Raw genomic sequence first — 21,064 nt, 5'->3', positions numbered from 1 at the left:
AAACTCCTGGCTCTTGCCTTCTGATCAATGCAGCTCCTGCTGTTGTGGCCATCTGAGGAGTGAACCAGCAGATGGAAGATCTTTCTCTCTCTCTCTCTATCTCTCTCTCTCTACCTCTACCTCTACCTCTACCTCTCTGTCACTCTGCCTTTCAAATAAATAAATAAATAAATCTTAAAAAAAAAAAGAAACTCACATTAGGATAATCATGAATTCCCATTATGCATAGGAAGACTAGAAATGACCAAGGGAAAAAACAAGTTCAGAGGAAGACAGGCCATCCAGTGGCCTCCTTTCTTCTCTACACACGCATAAGCACTATCCAAATATCACTGCGTTTATGTTTTATGCAACTGCACATCCATATATGTGGAGGTGGGAGGTGGAGATGAAGATATAAAAGCTGATGATTTTTAGAATTAATAAAAGGTTAGTCCTTTCTGCAAAATTGTTTGCATTCCCTAAATGTAGAGCCTCAGATTCAAATTAAGCATTTCCAACTGAGTGAAAAGTATCTGCCTGCTCCCAATTTCTCTCACAGATATTGCTGTGCAAACCCTCTAGCAAGAGAACATACACTGTTATAGGCTGTCTTTTCTACTACAAAAATGAATGCATTGATTTCAACTTAGCCATTCAGGAATTTGTGGCTACTCTTTGCCATTGAACTGCACATTCGGTCTAGAGCAAACTGGATTGGGTGGTGTTCTGTATGCCCTCAGTCCCCGGCTTTCCCTGTGATTTGCCCCACTGATACTTACACTTCACTAATGCGTGCAATGTTTTAGCAAATATTTATTCCATCCCTACCAAATGCTAGGCTGTGTGTCAAATACAGGGTTGAAAAAGAACTCTCTGAAAGATTAAATATCTGGCCTCTGCCCCACAGGGTTAAGGGGAAATATCAAGAAAAATGGAATAGCCATTGAAGTTATCTTGGGCCCAAAGTCCTCAAGATGAATGTTGGCCTGGCAGAATGAAATGGAAACTAGGAAAGATAAGGCCAGGGTGTGCACTGTAGCACAGCATGCAAGCTGCCACCTGGGACCCCACATCCCATACTGCAGTGCCTGAGTTCACGTCCCACCTCAGCATCCACTCCAGCTTCCTGCTAATGTACACCCTGGGAGGCAGCAGGAGATGGTGCCAGTATTTGGGTTCCTATCACCCATGTGGGAGACCCAACTGGAGTTCTGGACTCCTGGCTTCAGCCTGGCCCAAACCTAACTGGTGTGCACATCTGGGGAGTAAATGTGTGAATGGAAGATCTCTGTCTCAGTCTCTATGTCTCTCTCTCTCTCTCTCTTTGTCGCTTTGCCTTTCAAACATTTAAAGAAGAAAAAGAAATAAGTAACCAAAGTATAAAAAATGAAGAGCTGACTACTCATGCCCCTGCGCCATTTCTGTGGCCAGTAGCTGTGGTTCTGGAGTCTTTTCAGGGATAAAGCATCTTATATAGGGTCAATTCCAAAGAAATAAGTACATACAATACTATTATTGTGGTTTTTCACTGAGCTCTGAAACACGAATGTGTGGTGATTGACATTAATCACAAATTTGTCTCATTAACAGCAGTGAAATTACCACGGAATTATATTATTCTGTGTCATTTTCCTATATTCAGTATAATATTAAAGCCATAGTTTATTTTTATGTTCTCTTTATAAAGCTGTAAGGAAACTAGATTAGCATGGTAGAAGTTGATCTCCCTGTAAACTACTCATTGTCTTGTTGTGCAGAGTGCCAGCTGATTTCAAACAGAATATTGCAGCTTTATGAAAAAGAACTGTATTTGAGCCTCAATGAACCAAAATGAAATATCTCTCTGGAAATATAAGGGAAGTCAGCATTCAAATACAAAAGCTTCATAACATGCCAACCAAGATGTTCAAAGGTGTTTTTGTTTGTTTTAAACAGGACATGCATTATTCATACTGTAAAATTTAAAACCCAAAGTAGGATGCATATGCGTTATCAACAATGTTATGATTCCTTCAAAAAAAACCACTATGTTTGAAATGGGAAAACAAAAGACACACTGTTCATCCTCTTCCAAGCCCATGATCTCTGTCATGTCACTGAAAGGCAGGAAGGGGAGGCAGCTGAAGAAAAGAACCTCCCCTAAAAAATAAATGCATTTTCTTTTTTAGGATGAGAAAGAAGCATTTAAGACATTTCCAGCCCAGAAATCTCAGGGGCTATTACCTCACCAACCAGGAGATATAATCAGAACCTTGACAAGTCTAGAAACATTTTGAAATAAGGAAGTGAAGTGTTCTCCCCATTCCTTCTCAAAGCATTTTCAAGTCTTTTCCTCAATGATTCTAAGACATGTCAGCTCATAAATTCCAAATGCTTGGATGGCAGAATATCCATGACACACGGAGATATCTTACAAGGCCATCCATGTCAGGGGCAGGGAATTGTTGGGAGTAAAATTGATTCTGGCTACAGCAGTTCAAGAACTGGGTATGCCTGAGATAACCCCCATAGAGGCGCACAAGCCCCATTCAGTCACAGGATCTCCGATGGGAGCTCTATTCTCACATCATTTTCATTTGGTACTGTGTCCTATTGCCTGGAAACCGTCTCCCTGTGGATACGGACTTACATTCATTTGTCATCTTACATGTACTTAAAAATCCTAGCAATGTTACCAAGTAACAGTGCTACCGATGTTGTTTCATCAAGTAGAAATGTGTAATTATTTTTGAAGAAATATCTTACTAGTGACCTTTCTCTGGCATAAATAAGAGACTAAGCTCAAAGCTCCAGGAAAAAAAAAAAAGCAAGTCAAGTTTACCATTTGCAATTTTGTTTGCTTTACCAAACCATTTGACTTTCTTTGTTTTTGTTTTCCTTAATCAGCTCTTACAAACAGTTTATTCTTGATCATTCCACTAAACTCTTTGTAGTCATCCAGAAAGGATCGAAGATAATTACTACAGTTTCTGCTCTTCCATGTTTGCCTATTCTTAGAGATTCCCCAGAGTTCCAGAGAAATAAGCCTTGGGTTACAGATGAGGAATTTTGCCTTCAAATCCGAAGAGAAAATCCTCAGTGGTACAAACATAATGGGCTCCTCCTTTCCTCTGCTCAGGGAGGAGTTCAAGCCCTCCTATTTTATCTGCCCTGAAATACACTTGCTGTGAGAAACCTTTCTTTGCAATATTTTTATGCTTGCATTTTTGCTTATCTATTCGTACATTTTTAGTCAAGTCGCTTGCAGTCACATGTAGTCCACTTGGCAAAGTTAGCGATGATTGCTGGAATTCAGCTGTCCCCACCGCCGGGCTTTCTGTTTAATTCATAATAATTGCCTTTTGCATTTATGTTGTCTCTTCAAAGCGCTCTGCCACCATTAATGAACTAAATCAACCCATGCTATTTTATGACCTGTCTCATTAAAATGGGGTTGATTTTCTCTGTGGTAGTCACTTATGTAATGTTGTTTTCTTCTCACAAACACTGCACTTAACTAATGTAAATTCATTTTTAAATTGTGTGCTCACACAGAAAATTTTCCAGAATATAGTTTTAATGCTGCATCCCTACCATAGCATTACAGGGAGCATTTAAATCCATATAGGCATTTTAAACTATAAAGACCCATAAACTCTTTAAAGCAGCCTTCTCTAAGTACTTGTAAATTATTTATAAAGACCCCCTCAAGTAAATATATGGAAACTGCCAGTGATAGAAATGGAAATGGTTTGCTCTGTGAACCCTATTACTATTTAATTATTTGTATACAGTTAAATGATTGGCTTACTGATGAAGTCAAGCTTATTCGATAAGTACATAAGAAAAACTGCAGCTGGCAAAGGAACCGAATCCTAAATCTACTGTGTTTTGACTATGCTGTGTCTGCTCACGCTGAGCCACTTTATGCAAGTGCCTCATGGCTCCTTCCTGGGAACTTGATCCACTGTGGGAAGGCAATATCTCTCTACAAATAAGAATACACATGCTTCCAAATCTGGGCAGAGAAGGGATCCTACAGACCGTAGGTTGAGAAACTATAAACGTTGGCTGGTTGCCTTCTGGCTTCTGGCTTCCCGTCTGGTACAGCTGTCTGACTGCTGCTTGAGAACCACCCTATCCTACTCTTGGGCTCACAATAGAGCTGAGCCTACATAACTCCAAAGTTAGGTCTACCTGGTCCTCCTAATTGATTCACCCATGGACACATAACTGAAGTCTAAGCCAGCTGCACTCATCGCGTTCTCCACCACAGGGATTACTACAGAGTAAGCATTTCATCTGTCTGAGTCCATTCAGAGAAAACTTGGGACCTCCCTAGAAACCCTAGGTGTATAGATTCTCCTTTTCTTTGGTTGGTATTCTGTGATGACATAGACTTGTGGCCGGTGCAATCATTTGCATCCTCAAGAGGAAAGCACAGAAAACTTGGGAAGGCCCTCAGGTGGAATTTGAGGAAGACTCCATAGAAAATAGAGCAGAGACAAAGGCAAACCTGAGACCTTGTTGATAGAGTTGGATTTGTATTAGGTAGAGAACACACAACTGCTATAATAAGCAGACCCGAAAATACAGGAGCCCAAAGAGACAGAAGTTCTTTTGTAAATCATCTCTCTCACACACGTCTGTGGGCAGGTGAGCAGCCAGGACAGGTATGAAGTTCGTGGCAGTGAGATCATCTTCCTATCTTGTTCCGTTGTCGCCTGTGGGTGTTGCCTTCATGTTCCAAAGCATAGGCAGCCTCTCCACTCTCCCATCACAGCTATGTTTCCATTACCAGAAAAAAGAAGAAAGGGTAGAGTGCAAGAAGCTTATTTTTTTTAAAAACAGGACTCACTGATTTCAGCTCTGTTGGGATGTAGGCACTGATCATTCTTTTCTGTTGGTGTCTATACTGTATGTTGTAGGATGTTTAGCTGACTTTTTGGCCTGTGTTCCCTAGATGTCCATCACATGCTCCTCTACAAGTTAGAGTCATCAAATGTTTCTCCAGACACTGTCAGATGTCTAGAAGGCAAACCTGCCCTCCACTGAGCACCAGTGTTTTAAGGATGTGCTGTGGAGGTTGCCTTGATCACTTTAACTCACAAGTAAAAGCCAAAAGGTACATATTTGTCACACTGAGTCAGAAGCAAGTCTGGGAGAAATCTTTCTAGCTGGGTGAACAAGTATCCAAGCAAAACTTCAGGGCTCTGGTACTAAAAAGTAAACAGAAAATGGATTTTAGGGGACAATTCATAATCTCCGCCACACAGCCTACTTCTGGACTTTCTTGTCACATAACTCAGTAAGTGATCTTGACAATTTACATTATTTTGAAATGGGTTTTCAATCACTTGATGTTCTAAGCCCTGTTTGAAACAAGTAGTACTTTCTTCACCCAACAGTGTAAATCGAAATTCAGGAATCATTATCCAAAGAAAAAAAGATGAAAGGACTAGGAGCTGATGTTACTCAGAATTCGGGTCCTGGCTCAGGAGGGACTGAGCACAACAGTTGAAATGAGTCTGTTTCTTATCAAGAGAAGTCTTGGGTTGAAATGGAAAGGCCCTGGTCACAGGGGCTCACGGTCATTGTGGTAGTTAAGAAAGAAGACGCTATAATCATGCAGATTTGGCCAAATGAAAACTGCAGGCATCTTGCATTATTGAGCTTTGAACTGCTGCTTTCTGGTTCTCATTGTAAATACAAAACGCCTTTAGCAGCTCTTTTATATCTCACACAAAAGGAGCAATGCTTACAGCCAGCTGTTTGGCAATTAGATTTCTAGGAAGTTAGCATAAGCTGACAGTAGAATGCCCTAAGGGAAGAAGGGGTAAAAATGTTCCAGAGTATTCAAGTATAGTGTAGGAAAGGATAAAGTCCCCATTTTACAAGGGACTGGACTTCCTAAAGTTCACCTTGAAGCCCATAGCTCTGAATTCAAAATACTTTTTCCCATAGAATATTGTTTTTATGCTATTATAAGATTAGCGCCAAAGTCTTCCAATGACAGAAATGAGAGACATACTTTGCCAAAATGTGAAAGGAAATACCTTGGGGGCCTCTGACTGGGGAAAATCAGTAAAATTCAGGGAAGCAGTGACTTTTTAACCCAAGCTTAAGGTGAGTGGTAGGGAAGGAAGACATTTGAGCTAAAAGACAGCTGGTTCAAAGACACAGCATTTTAAACTGTGAGGATCCATGAGGGTATACAAGAAGTAGAGCATAGAATTTGTGGAACTAAATGAGGAATGGACTGTGAATGACATGATGGAGCTGGGAGTTTCTTAGTCCACATGGTAATTTTTAATGAAGAGGATTTGTATAACTAAATATAACTTTAAAAACTGTGAAGAATGCTTTTAAGGTGACTATATAATTGCAAGTGATTAGATTTCTGATCCTGAGATGTAGCAGTGGGTTAGAAAGACAGAATTAACCAGAGACAACACTGGAAGGAAGTGGTGGCCAAGCGTTCACGAGAGGTTAGAGAAGGAATCAAAGGCAGTTCCAAACTTTCTAACATTATGGTCTAGGGGACTGGAGTCATAACACAAGAACAGGCTTGAAGGAAATGGAACAAGTTCAATGGTTTCTTTCTGAAGAATCAGAGAACTGAAGTCGTTGTGGCCCTGAAGTAGCTCACACATTGCACTTCTGTTTTTGTAAAGCTTGCCCATTGCTCCCTGGAATCAAAAGAAAACTGACCTACATTCTTAGGTCCAAAGTCCTTTACCGCATATTCTGAGACTATAGCTCTACATGTTGAAACTGTGCCAGTGACACCAGTGTTTGTGAAGATATTGCATTCTAGTACCAGATTTTGGGGTCAGAAAACTATAACAGAATGCATTGGAGAACGTCTGAGCAAGTGTTCAGAGAAAATTTACATTAAGCAGGGTAAAGTAATGTCAAATATGATAAGCTTGTAAAATATGCTCTTGAGAGCCATGGGGCCAAGGAGGGAAAAAAGAATAATAAAGGGGGAATCCGCTGATACCCAGGGAACAACAGAGAGGGGGCCCCCCCGCGCGAGTTTAGCAGGAAGAGTGCCATAACAATGCCAGCTAGGAGGGATCAATAAATATCTGAAACAGAAAGAACTTCAGGGTTTGATCCCCACAACCAATCTCCCAATCGCCACCCCTTCTGAAGAGAGTCAAAGTCATCCAGCCAACCGAGACTTAGTATAGCATAGTAGGTGGTGGCAAAGGACCATAAATTGGAACAGTAGAAGAATAGAAGCACATATGTGCTATCATCTTCTTTGGCGCTGACCAAAAGGGAGTAGCAGTTTCCATGTATCCAGAGTGCATCAGGTGGTAATGAATGGGTAGAATGCAACGCCTGACAGAGTATGTGGTGGTCAGCGTTCACTTGACCTGGAGCTAGCCCATGCAGCATCAGTGTTAGGTCAGCCTGCTAGCAATTTCTTGTTGGAAGGGACCCTTTAGGAAGAAAGTCCTACCGATTGATATATCAGAATTAATGGCTAAATATAGATAAAATGAACAAAAAGGAATAGCACCAGATTCTATGCTGTCTACCTCATCAACCATATTCAGTAAGGCTACCCAAGGGCAGAGCTGCAGGACTTCTTTCATCTTCAGAATTGCTCACAGGCAGGAACTTCCGACTCATCCGAAAACTTTTCAGACAAGGTATATATCCTGGTCCCAGAAAAGAACTCACGAGACCAAAGCTTTTATTTGTTCACTATTTCAGAATCCTCTGCCACTCTTCCATGGTTAATCATGTTTTGAGTTTCCACTTTGGTGCTTAGGTCCAGTAAATTATTTGGCAAATTTTACACTGTAGCGTTAACACGATGACTTTCTATCCCTTTCTCTAGATAGGAAAGAGTGAAAGCAGGGAAGGAAGGGAGGCAGGGAGGGAGGGAAGGAGGGAGGGAGGAGAAAAGGAAAAGGAGAGAGGGAAAAAGAAAAGTGGAAATAAGAAAGAAAAGAAAAATCAGAATACAAAATTTTCTCAGAGTAGAAAAGACTTCACAAAAGTTAAGGGAGGAGGCATAATGTCTTCCCCATCCCTGGTAACAACAAATCTCAAGGCTGAAGGATTCCTTTCTTCTGTTTCCTCATGTTTAGCATGATAAGCCTAAGGGACACTTCATGCATGATATGCCCAAGTGTTATCAACATTAACTGGCCTCAGAATCTGTAAGGAGGCACAATAAATCATAGTTTTGACTCACACAATCTTAGAGCCTCAGGAATGAGATTCCTCTTAGAACTCGGAGTTTAGCTTTTCAGCTATGTGTAAGTTGATCTATTGATTTCGGACATGGGAGAAAGCTGTGCAGGCTATTGAGTTAGTTTCCCATATCATGCCTCAAGACCACCTCCTACAGGCAGTAATGAAAGATAGTCTTTCTGGTCTTATCTCACACATGCTTCAATTCTTCATTAGTGATCTAGCTGCTTAGAGTGGTGTGCTTCTTTCCAGAAATAAATTGGTATTGGGTCAGTGTGATTTCCTTCTGCAGCAAATGGAAGGACTTTTTCCCATGACTAGTGGCAGGGACCTAGGCACTTGGGCCGGCCATCCTCCACTGCCCTTCCTAGGCAATCAGCAGGGAGCTAAATAGGAAGTGGAGCAGCTGGGCACACAACTGGCACCCATATGGGATGTTGGCATCGAAGGTGCCCCCAAAATAATTTTTAAAATTACTTTTCAAAAAAGAAGTCTGCTGCAAGTCTCAGTGAGCTAAACTCAAGAAGCTGTCAGCAGGACTGTTCTTTTCCGAAGTCTCCAGAGGAGGATCCATTTCCTGGTCTTTTCCAGCTTCTAGAAGCTTCTGACATTCCTTGACCTATGGCTTCTGCCTCTGTCTTCAAAACCAGCAATGTAGCACATCTCTGAACAGAGCCAAGGAAAAGTTCCGTTTTTAAGGACTCATGTGATTAGATCAGGCCCTTGTGGATAAGCTGGGATGATCTCTTTAAAGGTGCTTAACCTTAATCATTTTTGCAAAGTCCCTTTTGCCACATAACATATTCACACAAGTTCCCAGGATTAGGACGTGGACATCATTAGGGAGCTAATCTTCCAGTCATTGTAACTGTAAATGTTAGCAACAGAAAACACATTGGATATATTAAGAAGGCTTGTCAATATAGAAGAGTTTGGGAATGATTTCATTCCAGTCCTGAAAAACTTCCCTGTTAGAACAGCTGTTATGCACGAAGGAGATGCAGTCAAGCTAACCTGAATTCTAATGGAAAGAAAGCCTGGTAATGGTGGGTAAAGGACAGCAGGGCCACTTTAGTATCAAAACCCAATGAGAGACCTGAAAATTATCCAAACTGAGACAGTTAATCTGCACACATTGTACCTGAGGTGTTTTATTAGAATTGAGGAGCATTTTCCATCCCAGTTTATCATTTTCCAGAAAATAAAAGTTACTGTCATATATTACTGCAAATTAGATGGACATCAGGAAATATGACCTTCCTGTCTACTAACAGGTTTTTTTAAGGACCCTGCTAATTTTTAAGGTACATTAAATAAATAACAATAGTGAAACGTCTGAAGTCTTATGCCTGTTTCAGCAACAACAGGGATCGTGTAAGTGGTGTTAACAAAAGGCTGTCAGTGATAGTAAAGATTTCCATGAATGCTTGCTTTTAGGAAAGCAATCAGTCCATGCAACCAGAGAGGCATAGAGTACCTGGCGATAGTAGCCCAATTATGTAACTTGCATATTTCCACGTTTCCAAAAATCGTGTGGGTGTTTGTACACCGTACATGGTATCCAGCAGCTGTACTCAGGAAAATCATGGCAATAGACTCATTAGAGCCTATTCTGTCATTCCCATAAAATTATGTCTTATTATGCAGTCATCAGAATCTAAGCCACCAAGAAACACTAAAATGACAATGATTTGCTTTGTGAAACAGCTCCTAAAACAGAACAAATTCAATTATAGAGGCCTACTTTGTGGGAGAGATGAGCTTGGCTTTGAAAAATATGTGTGCCCTTGGAGCATGGATGTGACTCATAGTGGGGTGGGCATATTTCCATGTAGAGGACTCAGGCCGGCGGGGGGGGGGGGGGGGGAGGCGAGATAAGAGCAAGGTCTAGATACCATAAAGAGATACCGATGAGCTAAAGGATTGGGGCCATCAGCAGAGGCACAAGAATTCAGGACAAGATTTCAATGTGACGAAAAAAATCAGATGAAACACTTAGGAAATCAAGCCAATCAAGGAGCAATGAATTTGAAGAAAACATGGAGAAGCAATCTAAGACGTCAGATTCCTGGACCAAAGAGATGTTATCCTTAGCTGAATGTAACATTTAAAAAAAATCTCCAAACTACACGTATCCAAAGACTGTGAGCTTGGGGGCAAGGAGAAGGGGGCAGGATTGAAAGTCAGCAGCCGCAGACAACGAGGCCTTCCGTAAGTTCTACTTACGCATTCTACAGGGCCTGACTGCGTAGCAGGCACTTGTCCAACATACTCAGAGAGTGAATAAGGCAGAGCAATTTCTGACCTTCAGGAGTTACATTTTGCTTGGGGATAGGGAGAGGGAGATCAAAACAACCTTTTTTATCTGCAATTTTCTCTTCTAAAAATATGTGAGCATTAGACTAGATTACCCAGAATGTTATTCCCAACTCCTCATGTGCTGAAAGAGAGGAGAGAAAATTTGGAGGGTTTCACAGTGCTTATTTTAGATGATTAAAAAGGCTTTTTTTTTCTTTATGCTGATCATGGCTTTCTGATATTTTTCTATAATTAACATGAATGAGTTACATTTGAAATGGAAAGAAATGCTCAAGAAAAACTCACTTTCCTGTCACTCCTAGGAATGGGTTGCTGGTGATCTGGAGGTATGTCAGTCTTCATTACTGACAGGTGCTGCTCTCAGACAGCCTTGTCCCTCCAGGGGCTTCCTGAGGACCTGAGCTTGGTCTCCCAAGGCTTTAGGGAACTTGACCCAAGAGTCTTTCTGCCCTTTTCCCAATACTTCTGTGTATCCTGGCCTCTTCCGTTCTCCTTGAACACTTGAAGCTTTCTTCCCACACAGGAATGCGCAGGCACATCACACACAAAGACACACACTGGGCTCCTCTCACCTTTCACCTTAAATGGGGCCTCCACAAAGGGGCCTCATCTGCGTCGTCCAACCAACCCATTCCTCCCCTCCCACTCACCTTCCCTGATGCTACCTAGCACACCATCACTGTGCTTTTTCTCCCCAGAGCAATCTTGTCAACTTGTGATTTTATGAAAGAATCTCAAAAAGTCTGACAAAAATGGAATAGATTATCCTGATGCAAAATAAATTTAATTCCTGTAAATGAGGGATTATCAAAAAGTTCACACAGGGGCCAGTGCTGTGACATGGCGGGTAAAGCCACCACCTGCGGTGGCTGGCATCCCATATGGACACCGACTCAAGTCTCGGCTGCTCCACTTCTGATCCAGCTCTACTATGACTTGGGAAAGCAGTAGAAAATGGCCCAAGTCCTTGGGCCCTTGCATCCATGTGGGAGATCTGGAAGAAGCTCCTGGTTCCTGGCTCCTGGCTCCTGGCTTCAGATCAGCACAACTCCAGCCATTGTGGCCATTTAGGGAATGAACCAGCAGATGGAAGACCTCTCTCTCTGTCTCTGCCTCTCTATAACTCTGCTTTTCAAATAAATAAATAAGTCTTTAAAAAACAAAGTTCACAGAAAATGCGTATTACAAAACATAACTTTGCACCAAGTTAAACATAGCTTTTAATACAATTTTTGAATAAACTACAATCGTTCAAAATTTATTTATTTGAAAGGCAGAGAGAGAGAGAGAGAGTGAGCATTCCCAAGTGCTAGTTCACTCCTCAGATGCCTGAAACAGCCAAAGCTGGGCAGGGCAGAAGCACAGAAGCCAGGGATCAATTCAGATCTCCCATATGGGCGGTAGGAACCCAGCTATCTGAACCATCAGCTGCTGCCTCCCAGGGTGCACATCAACAGGCAGTTAGAATTAGGAGTGGAGCTGGCACTCACAGCGAGGTGCTCCAGTATGGGATGTGGGTGTCTCAAGCGACATCTTAAGTGTTACACCCTATGCCTGCCCCTGCACAAACTTCCTGCAGCACCCTTGGATAGATATTGTTTCTTTGTAAGTTGATTGTCCATTGCCGCCACAAATCTGGAGTCCCTCATAAAGACAGGAGTGGTCTGCATGTTCCCGGCTCCATTCCTGGGGCCTCACAGTGCCTATCATAGGCACTCCACCAATACTGGCTGAGTAAATAAAGAAATGAAAGTATCAACTGGCTCCTGTGTCCTTTCTCTGTCATGAGTATTGTGCCCATGCAGTCGTGTGCAGCAGCCAAGCCCTCTGCCAGCTCACAAGAGCCAACTGCTAAACATTCAGGGATTTTGCAAATCAGTTGTTAAACTGTTTGTGGCTTGAAATCGGCCATGGAATAGAATACTCTACCACAGACATCTGCAAACGCTACTCGTCAAGACTTTTCTTTTTTTCCAAAGAGCTGGCTTAGCAGAACACCACTGTTCCCATTTCCTAAATCAACTTTACATTCTGAAATGGCATGGCAAAAAACTTCCCTTAAGTCACGTAAAATCTTTCAATAGAGAGTGGGCACTGAGCCTAGTCGTTTGAGATGTCCGTGTCACACACTGAAGTGCCTGGGTTTGATTCTTAGCTCCGGCTTCCTGTCAATGCCAACACTGGGAGCTAGTGAGGATGGCTCAAATAATTGGGCTTCTATCAGCCACGTGGAATACCTACATTGAGTTTCCTGTTCCTGGTTCCAGTCCTAGCCATTGTGGGCATCTGGGGAGTAAACCAGGAGACAGGAGTTCTGTCTCTCCTTAAATGTTTTGAATATAATATACTTAACAATTTTTAGATACTAAATATGTGCTATGCAATTATTGGCCTTTTGGAAACACTTGGTCTTTTTATAAGCTAAATAATCATCTACAAGATGTGTCCCCGATCTAAAATTTTTCTTTCTGTGTTTTAGATCCTTATGTGAAGATTCATCTGATGCAGAATGGCAAGAGACTGAAGAAGAAAAAGACAACAATTAAAAAGAACACACTGAACCCCTACTACAATGAGTCATTCAGCTTTGAAGTACCTTTTGAGCAAATCCAGGTAATGTCAAACATAATTTTGTCTTCCTGTTCAATTTCATTCCTTCAGACCACGCACATGATACACAGACCTTGCCAATTACCAGTGCACATGCCTTCGTTAGAACTGCCATTCTCTTCCCATGCCCATTTGATGCTTGAGTTACATCAAGAAGGATATAAAATATACAGCAAAGGATGTGCTGATTCATCAGCCAAAAACATCTGGCATTCTGTTGAGCAGAAATAAAGTGGGGAAAAGGAAATCAACAGAACAGCTCTGCTCATTCAAAAAAGAGCCTTGACAAAGGTTCAAAGGCCAAGAGAAAACGAGCTTTCACTATTTACTCACAGGCTGTAATAACTAATTCTCCTTATCACATCTTTGGAGCAAAAAATAGAGAAGGGAAATATTTTTGGCTGATGTTAAAAATGCAGCATCTTGAGTATTCACAGTTGATTAACTATAGAAAAATCCAGCTAAGTTTTATATTTAATTGTTTAAACCCAGCTACGTGTGTCTGTGTTGGAATGGATGAGTATTTTTATAAAGATGATGCCTTAATATGCTAGACAATAATTATGGTAAGAAGTATTCTATTGAAAAAGTTCAGTGGTTAACATGTTCAGAACACAATGCTACATGTGGGCATAATGACAGCATGTGATCTTATTTAGGGATTAAAAATTAATCTTCTCACTCATTTCCATAGATTATCAGAATTCACAGTTTATATCCACTAATTATGAGCTATTTCTTGCTAAATTGTAATGGGTATGAGAGAATAAAATAGCATAAAGAAACTCAATTTTTTGTATGTTACTTAATAATAGAGGTGAATGCATCTTTTTTTAGTGATATAAAAGTTTTCCTAAACTTGGAGAAATAAGGATTAGCCATAAAAACTACAACATGGAATGTTCCTCTGCCCAGATGACCAAAAACTCTTCATTTATTTTTCACCTAGTCTAAGAATTTCATATCTTATCAATGAATCATACCTTTATTCCACAAAGAAAGCTAATAGCTAAATATATTATCTATTTTTAAGCACTTTATATGCATAATTTCATTTAATCCCTACAATCATCCTGTATGAGAGGTATCATTGCCATAATAATTTTATATATAAGGAAAATGAGGCTTAGTTCTTGACATATAAAGTATGACTAATAATAGAACCCGTATCGACTTGAGATTCTGCATATAAAAGAAATTGGAATGGTGCCCAGCACATAGAAGTTTAATAAGGGGTTCCCAACAGTGCTATTATTCATAATTCTAATGTCATCTCTTTTTCCAATTAACAGTTTATTAGAAAATCTCAAAATAAGGTTAAGTCTACATATAAATCAGCATTGTTCAATAGAACTCTCTGTGATGAAGGAAATGCTTTATCATCCTTGCTGTCCAATATGGTAGCCACAGGCGGCAGATGAGCACCTCAGTCACTAGTGTGACCCTGGAGCATTATTTAACCTCAGTTAGTTTGAAATTCAATTTAAACTGCATGGAGGACCAGTGTTGTGGCACTGTGGATTACTCTGCCACTTACAATGCCAGCATTCCCAATTAGAGCACAGTTTCGAGCCCTGGCTGCTCCACTTCTCAGCCAGCTTCCCTGCTAAGGAAACTGGGAGGCAGCAGGAGGCCCAAGTCAGCGAGCCCCTGTCACTCATGAGGGAGATAGAAGTCCCAAGCTCCTGGCTTCAGCCTGGACCAGCTCTGACCGTTGCAGCCATTTGGGGAGTGAACCAGCAGATGAAAGACCTCGCTCTCTCTCTCTGTCCTTCCCTCTTTGTTGCTCTACATTTCAAATAAAATTTTTTAAAGATTTTATAACTAATGGAGTACCTGATATTTAATGTAATATACTGGAGTGAAATAGACATTTTGAGAATTGATGATTGTTTATAGCCCTTGTCTCTTCCATTGAGGAACTGTGTTTTGTCTTTTCTTTCCCTTTATACTACTTGTTGAACTCTTTTATTTAGAGTAAGGTTCACTATACAACCATTAAATATACTGAAAATAGATCATTATAAAAATTGTGAATGGGAATTCAAGACGGAGGGAGAGAAAGGGTTGGAGCATGGGTGGGAGGGAGAGTGGGGAGAAAGTGCCACTATGTTTCTAAATCTGTATATACGAAATACATGAAACTTGTATAACTTAAATAACATTTTTTAAAAAGATTTTATTTATTTGTTTGAGAGAGAGAGAGTTACAGAGAGAGGGAGAGACAGAGAGAAAGGTCTTCCATCCTGTGGTTCACTCCCCAAACGCCTACAATAGCCATAGTTGAGCCTATCCAAACCCAAGAGCTTCTTCCAGGTCTCCCACATGGGTGCAGGAGCCCAAGCACTTAGGCCATCTTCCACTGCTTTCTCAGGCCATTAGAGAGCTGGATCGGAAGTAGAGCAGCCAGGACTCAAATCAGCACCTACATGAAATGCCAGCGCCAGAGGCAGAGGCTTAGCCTTACCAGCCACAGTGCTGGCCCCCCAATTTTTGTTAATTTAAACTGCCACTTTCAGCACACTGGGTTAAGCCTCCACCTATGATGCCAGCATCCCATATGGGCACCAGTTGCATTCCCTGCTGCTCCACTTCCAATCTAACTCCCTGCTAAATGCTCCTAGGAAAGCAACAGAAGATAGCCCAAATGCTTGGGTCCCTGCCACCCGTGGGGAGATCTGGATGACTTTGAGGCTCCTGGCTTTGGCCTGGCCCAGCCCTGGCCACATTTGGGGAGTGAACTGACAGAGGGAAGATATCTCTCTCTCTCTCTCTCTCTAACTCTGCCTTTCATATAAGTATATAAATCTTAAAAAAAAAAAATTTAGACTGCTGTATGGTGCTCACTCATATCTGCTGTGTCATATAGGGCAGTTTAAAATGACCAAAAACAACTAGTTATACCCAAGATCCTCCCTCACAATGGGTCGTTTTGTTTTTCTTAATAACCTTTCCCATATGTATTTTCACATAGTGCTAAGTTGTGTATACTTAATTACTTTCAACAGTTGATACATAGGTAAATGGCATTGCTGAGAATGTTGACTCCCTGTCCCCAGTCATTGGACCACAGAGTCTGCTGCTTTGGACTTGCTGGCAAACCCCCAAGATATCAATCTTCTCCAACAATTGATTTTGTAATATCTGCTCAGTATTGGACTCTTTTGGGTTCTAAGATCCTATTCCTATGGAAAATAGCACATCCTGGCATTTTTTTTAATTCCACAAAACAACCCAAACCATGGTGTTAAGATATAAAAGAAAAATCCTATTGTAAACCTTCTTCTTTGAGCTATAATTCTATAGCTTTTTAAAAAAATGTCCTTTTCAACTACAAATTGCAGAAAATGCAGATGTATTGAAAGTGAGGCACATTAAAAACAAGACATACATTGGGTTTCTGGTGCAGCATTTTAGAAGAGATAACACTTTGTTAAGAAAGAGGGAAACCCGAGCTGGATATAGAATGTGTTAGGCATGGGAATAATGAGCAGTTCTTGGGCTGAATCCCTCCTCTGTTCCTCGAGTCAATTTGTTCTTTTTTTTTTTTTTCTATAATGCTGCTTTCCTAGTCTTCCCATTTCCCTAGAGAAAATAATTGAGTGTTTCACATGTGAAAAGAGGCATTTAACTTTCCCATACGCTGATCTTAAATTATTGTCTGCCCTTCTATCTTTCTCAACCCTATGAAATAGATTATAGAAGCAGCAAAATATGATTTCCAACAGCACAGGAAAATTTTACCTCTCTGCCTCCACCCTCTTTCCCCCCAAAAAGTGTAAAAATAAACCATAAATGCAACTGAATAAATGAATCCAAGGCCTCTACCAGGATACTTTGTCTTGAGTGCTACTAATCAATTTATTCTTAAGCAGAATAATCAAAATTCACTCCAAATCCTAACAAAACGCCACTATCTTTGTGCCCAGTGTCCCCCAGCCCATGCCCTTGCCGTATGATTTCATCCTGATGAATTTGCTTAGGACAAGTTCTTGGTTCCAAATACCATCCACGGGATGGGTAGTTCTTTTAACAACAGAATCACCCCCAAGGCCACACCAAGGAAGTCTGTCTCCTTTACTGCCAGTGTGTCCCATTTTACATCCTAGATCTCGCTTTGAGAAGTCACTGCTCTGTTCCGAAGCTGTGCATCAGCGACGTCTCTCAGCACACTGGCACAGTAACTCTGTCCTCTGAGTGCAGAGTCCACTACAGGGCTGGAACTCAGCTGGATGCACATCTGGCCCTGGCTCTCCGGATTGCAGTTTCTGCTACATTTAACTCTGGTCACAAAACGTTATGCATTGTATTTTACTTGAAACTTTTCCCTTATTTCAGTTTCTAGATCAGTGTCCTAACATGTTCTGAGGAAGCAAATTCATTACTTAGGTAGTAGAACTGAAATGTGCTTTTAAAAAGTGTATCTTTCATACTATGATAGTGTGGGTTTGTTTTTGTGAGTTCAGTCAATTTTCAGAATAAGTTGCTGGGGCTGCCTGTGATACCTGCATCCCATGTGGGCACCAGTTTGTGCCCGGGCTATTCTACTTCTGATTGAGCTACCTGCTAATCTGCTTGGGAAAGCAGTGGAGGATGACCCCAGTTTTTGGGCCCCCACACCCATGTGGGAGAACTGGATGGAGTTTCAGGCTCCTGGCTTCAGCCTGGCCCAGCACTGGCCGTTGTGGCCATTTGGGGAGTGAACCAGCAGATAAAAGATCTCTCTCGCATGCCGGCATCCCATGTGGGTGCCAGGTTCTAGTCCCAGTTGCTCCTCTTCCAGTCCAGCTCTCTGCTGTGGCCCAGGAAGGCAGTGGAGGATGGCCCAAGTGCTTGAGCCCCTGCACCCACATGGGAGGCCAGGAAGAAGCACCTGGCTCCTGGGTTCGGATTGGCGTAGCAGCCATTTTGGGAGTGAACCAACGGAAGGAAGACCTTTCTCTCTGTCTCTCTCTCTCACTGTCTATAACTCTACCTGTCAAAAAAAAAAAAAATCTCTATTTCTCTCTCTCTGCCTCTCCCTCTCTGTCACTCTGCCTTCCAACTAGATTGATACATCTTTTAAAAAGAAAAGAGTGGGCCGGCGCCGCGGCTCACTAGGCTAATCCTCCGGCTTGCGGCGCCGGCACACCGGGTTCTAGTCCCGGTCAGGGTGCCGAATTCTGTCCCGGTTGCCCCTCTTCCAGGCCAGCTCTCTGCTGTGGCCCAGGAGTGTGGTGGAGGATGGCCCAAGTCCTTGGGCCCTGCACCCCATGGGAGACCAGGAGAAGCACCTGGCTCCTGCCATCGGATCAGCGCCATGCACCGGCCGCAGCGCGCCGGCCACGGCAGCATTTGGAGGGTGAACCAACAGCAAAAGGAAGACCTTTCTCTCTGTCTCTCTCTCACTGTCCACTCTGCCTGTCAAAAAAAAAAAAAAGTTTTTTTTAAAAAAAAGAGTAAGTTGTTAAATAAGCCCTCAGAATCTAAGGGAATAATTGAAGTAAATCCCATGTGGTCTACAAGGTTATTTCCATTTAATGTCAATGTCAGATACACAGTAGTTAATAAATGCTAATTGAGAGACAAAGATATCATGATTTAGTTACTACTTTTAAAAGACTTTCACTGTATTATCACACTTACCCTTGTAAACTTAGCTAAAATTCTATATTAGTTTTATGAAAAATACTGGCTGTTTCCCCTCCTGAAATGGGAGTATAGCACAAGGTTGCTTTGAGAAATGCAACCAGAGAGAGAACGGCGTGAGTACCAATGGGAAAACCATCACTGATGATACTACTGAGATGAGGGGATTTAGAGATGTACACGTTTGCACAGGAAGCATGGCCTGGTGTTTTGTAGCAGAGGCTCTGGCAACCAAACCACTCATTTCTTATGCCATCTCTGACAGGTTATGTAACTTCTTTGCGCTTCAAGCATCCTTTTTTGTATAATAGCAATATTAATGGCATCTACTGTGAGGACTGAGTTCATATATGAGATTCAGACGAATGCAAAATATATAACACAAATTAGCATTTAAGGGTTCTGATGCTGAAGATAGTGACAATGATGAAACAGTAATGGAAAAACTAAGACCAGACTCAAGTTTTCTTTTTCTTAAAGATTTATTTTATTTGAAAGGCAGAGTTACACAAAGAGAGGAGGAGAAAGAGTTCACTTCACAAATGGCCACAATGGCCCTCGGGCCAGGCCAAAGCCAGGATCCTAGAACTTTATCTGGGTCTCCCGTGTGGGTGTAAGGGACCAAAACACTTGGGGTCATCTGCTATTGCTTTCCCAATTCATCAGAAAGGAGATAGATTGGAAATGGAGCAGCCAGGATTCACAGGAGGTGCTGGCATTGTCACAGGTGGCAGCTTAACTCACTATGCTACAGTGCTGGCCCCTGGACACAGGTTTTCATGTTCAAGTCATTTTCATCCTCTTCCTGGTGACTGGAAATTAATTCTTCTTATTTCTAATTCTTTAGCGTTTTTTAAATATTTATTTTATGTATTTGAAAGACAGAGTTACATAGAGAGGTAGAGACAGAGCGAGAAAGAGAGAGAGGTCTTCCATCCACTGGTTCACTCCGCAAATGGCCAAAACAGCCAGAGCTGAGCTGATCCAAAGCCAGGAGCCAGGAACTTCTACAAGATACCCATGTGGGTGCAGGGGCCCCAGGACTTGGGCCATCTTCCACGGCCTTCCCAGGTGCTTCAGCAGGTGGCTGGACCGGAAGTGGAGCGGCTGGGACTGGAACCGGTGCCCATGTAGGATGCTGGCGCTGCAGGCCAGGGCAAGAACCTGCTGTGCCACAGCGCCGTCCCTTCTTTAGCTCTTAAGGAAGTGTTCTAACAGGGCTTTATCTGTCTGTCTAGGTGATTAACATTTATTGTGCATCCTCTTTCAGAAAGTGCAAGTGGTGGTAACTGTTTTGGACTATGACAAGATTGGCAAGAACGATGCCATCGGCAAAGTGTTTGTGGGCTACAACAGCACTGGTGCGGAGCTGCGACACTGGTCAGACATGCTGGCCAACCCCAGGCGACCCATTGCCCAGTGGCACACCCTTCAGGTGGAGGAGGAGGTTGATGCCATGCTGGCTGTCAAGAAGTAAAGGAAAGAAGCAACCTTTCTGCATTTGCCCACATAGTGCTCTTTAGCCAGTATCTGTAAATACCTCAGTAATAGGGGTCCTTTCATTTTCCCAGCCATGCATTCCCAACACGATTCAGTGGTACTTCAACTCCTGTTTTAATTTGCACAAATTTAAGTGTAGAGAGCCCCTAAGCCCTTCATCATACCACTGCCCTCCAAATCTAATCTTCTTTTAAGCAATATGATGTGTAGATAGAGCATGACGGAAATTATTTATTGTATCACACTGTTGTATATACCAGTATGCTCAAGATTCATTTCTAGTTTGTGTATTTGTATGTTGTAAGCGTTTCCTAATCTGTGTATATCTAGATGTTTTTAATAAGATGTTCTATTTTAAACTATGTAAATGGACTGAGATATAGGAGAGCTGATAATATATTATATGGTAAATATAGTATCGTCTGCATTCCAGCAAAAATATCAACTTGTAAGGCACTAGTACAGTTATACGGACACCTTAAAGGACAACTTAAACCTGAGCTTTCTATTGAGTCATTTGAGTACCAAGATCTGCTTATGCCACCTATTTGGTGGGTGACTCCAATTTTGTAGAATCCCTTCACAGGCAAAACAGCATGATCTGAGCAGCATTTTAGCTGACCTCAAGGAAGCACAGCCACAAACCAGCGTAGCATCTGTCCGTACCTGTCAGTAAAGCTACAATCACAGCTTCACTCTGACATCTGAGGAGGCAACTGGGCAGGAGTCAGTGAGCTCACGTCACTGCATCTCCAGTGACACTATGTAGTGTTCAGTGTGGACGGGTGTTGGGGTGGGTGGTGGGGGTTGCATTTTTGATGGGGAAATGAGG

At 41.9% G+C, this 21,064-nt stretch overlaps 1 protein-coding gene across 2 annotated transcripts in view; it reads left to right on the top strand.

Annotated features, from left to right (window-relative positions):
* SYT1 (synaptotagmin 1) overlaps window positions 1–20,209 on the top strand; it is a 232,570-nt gene extending 212,361 nt beyond the window's left edge. For both annotated transcript variants that reach the window (XM_062202061.1, XM_062202060.1), the window contains exons 7-8: window positions 12,974–13,107; window positions 20,003–20,209. In XM_062202061.1, coding sequence (XP_062058045.1) covers window positions 12,974–13,107; window positions 20,003–20,209 — 341 coding nt within the window. The remainder of the gene's footprint in view (window positions 1–12,973; window positions 13,108–20,002) is intronic.
* The last annotated feature ends 855 nt before the right edge of the window (window positions 20,210–21,064 follow it).

The sequence above is a fragment of the Lepus europaeus genome, chromosome 10 (assembly GCF_033115175.1).
Source record: "Lepus europaeus isolate LE1 chromosome 10, mLepTim1.pri, whole genome shotgun sequence".
In the NCBI taxonomy this organism is placed as follows: domain Eukaryota; kingdom Metazoa; phylum Chordata; class Mammalia; order Lagomorpha; family Leporidae; genus Lepus; species Lepus europaeus.
Note: the sequence above shows the minus strand (reverse complement) of the source record. Positions and strands in the feature narration are given on the sequence as shown.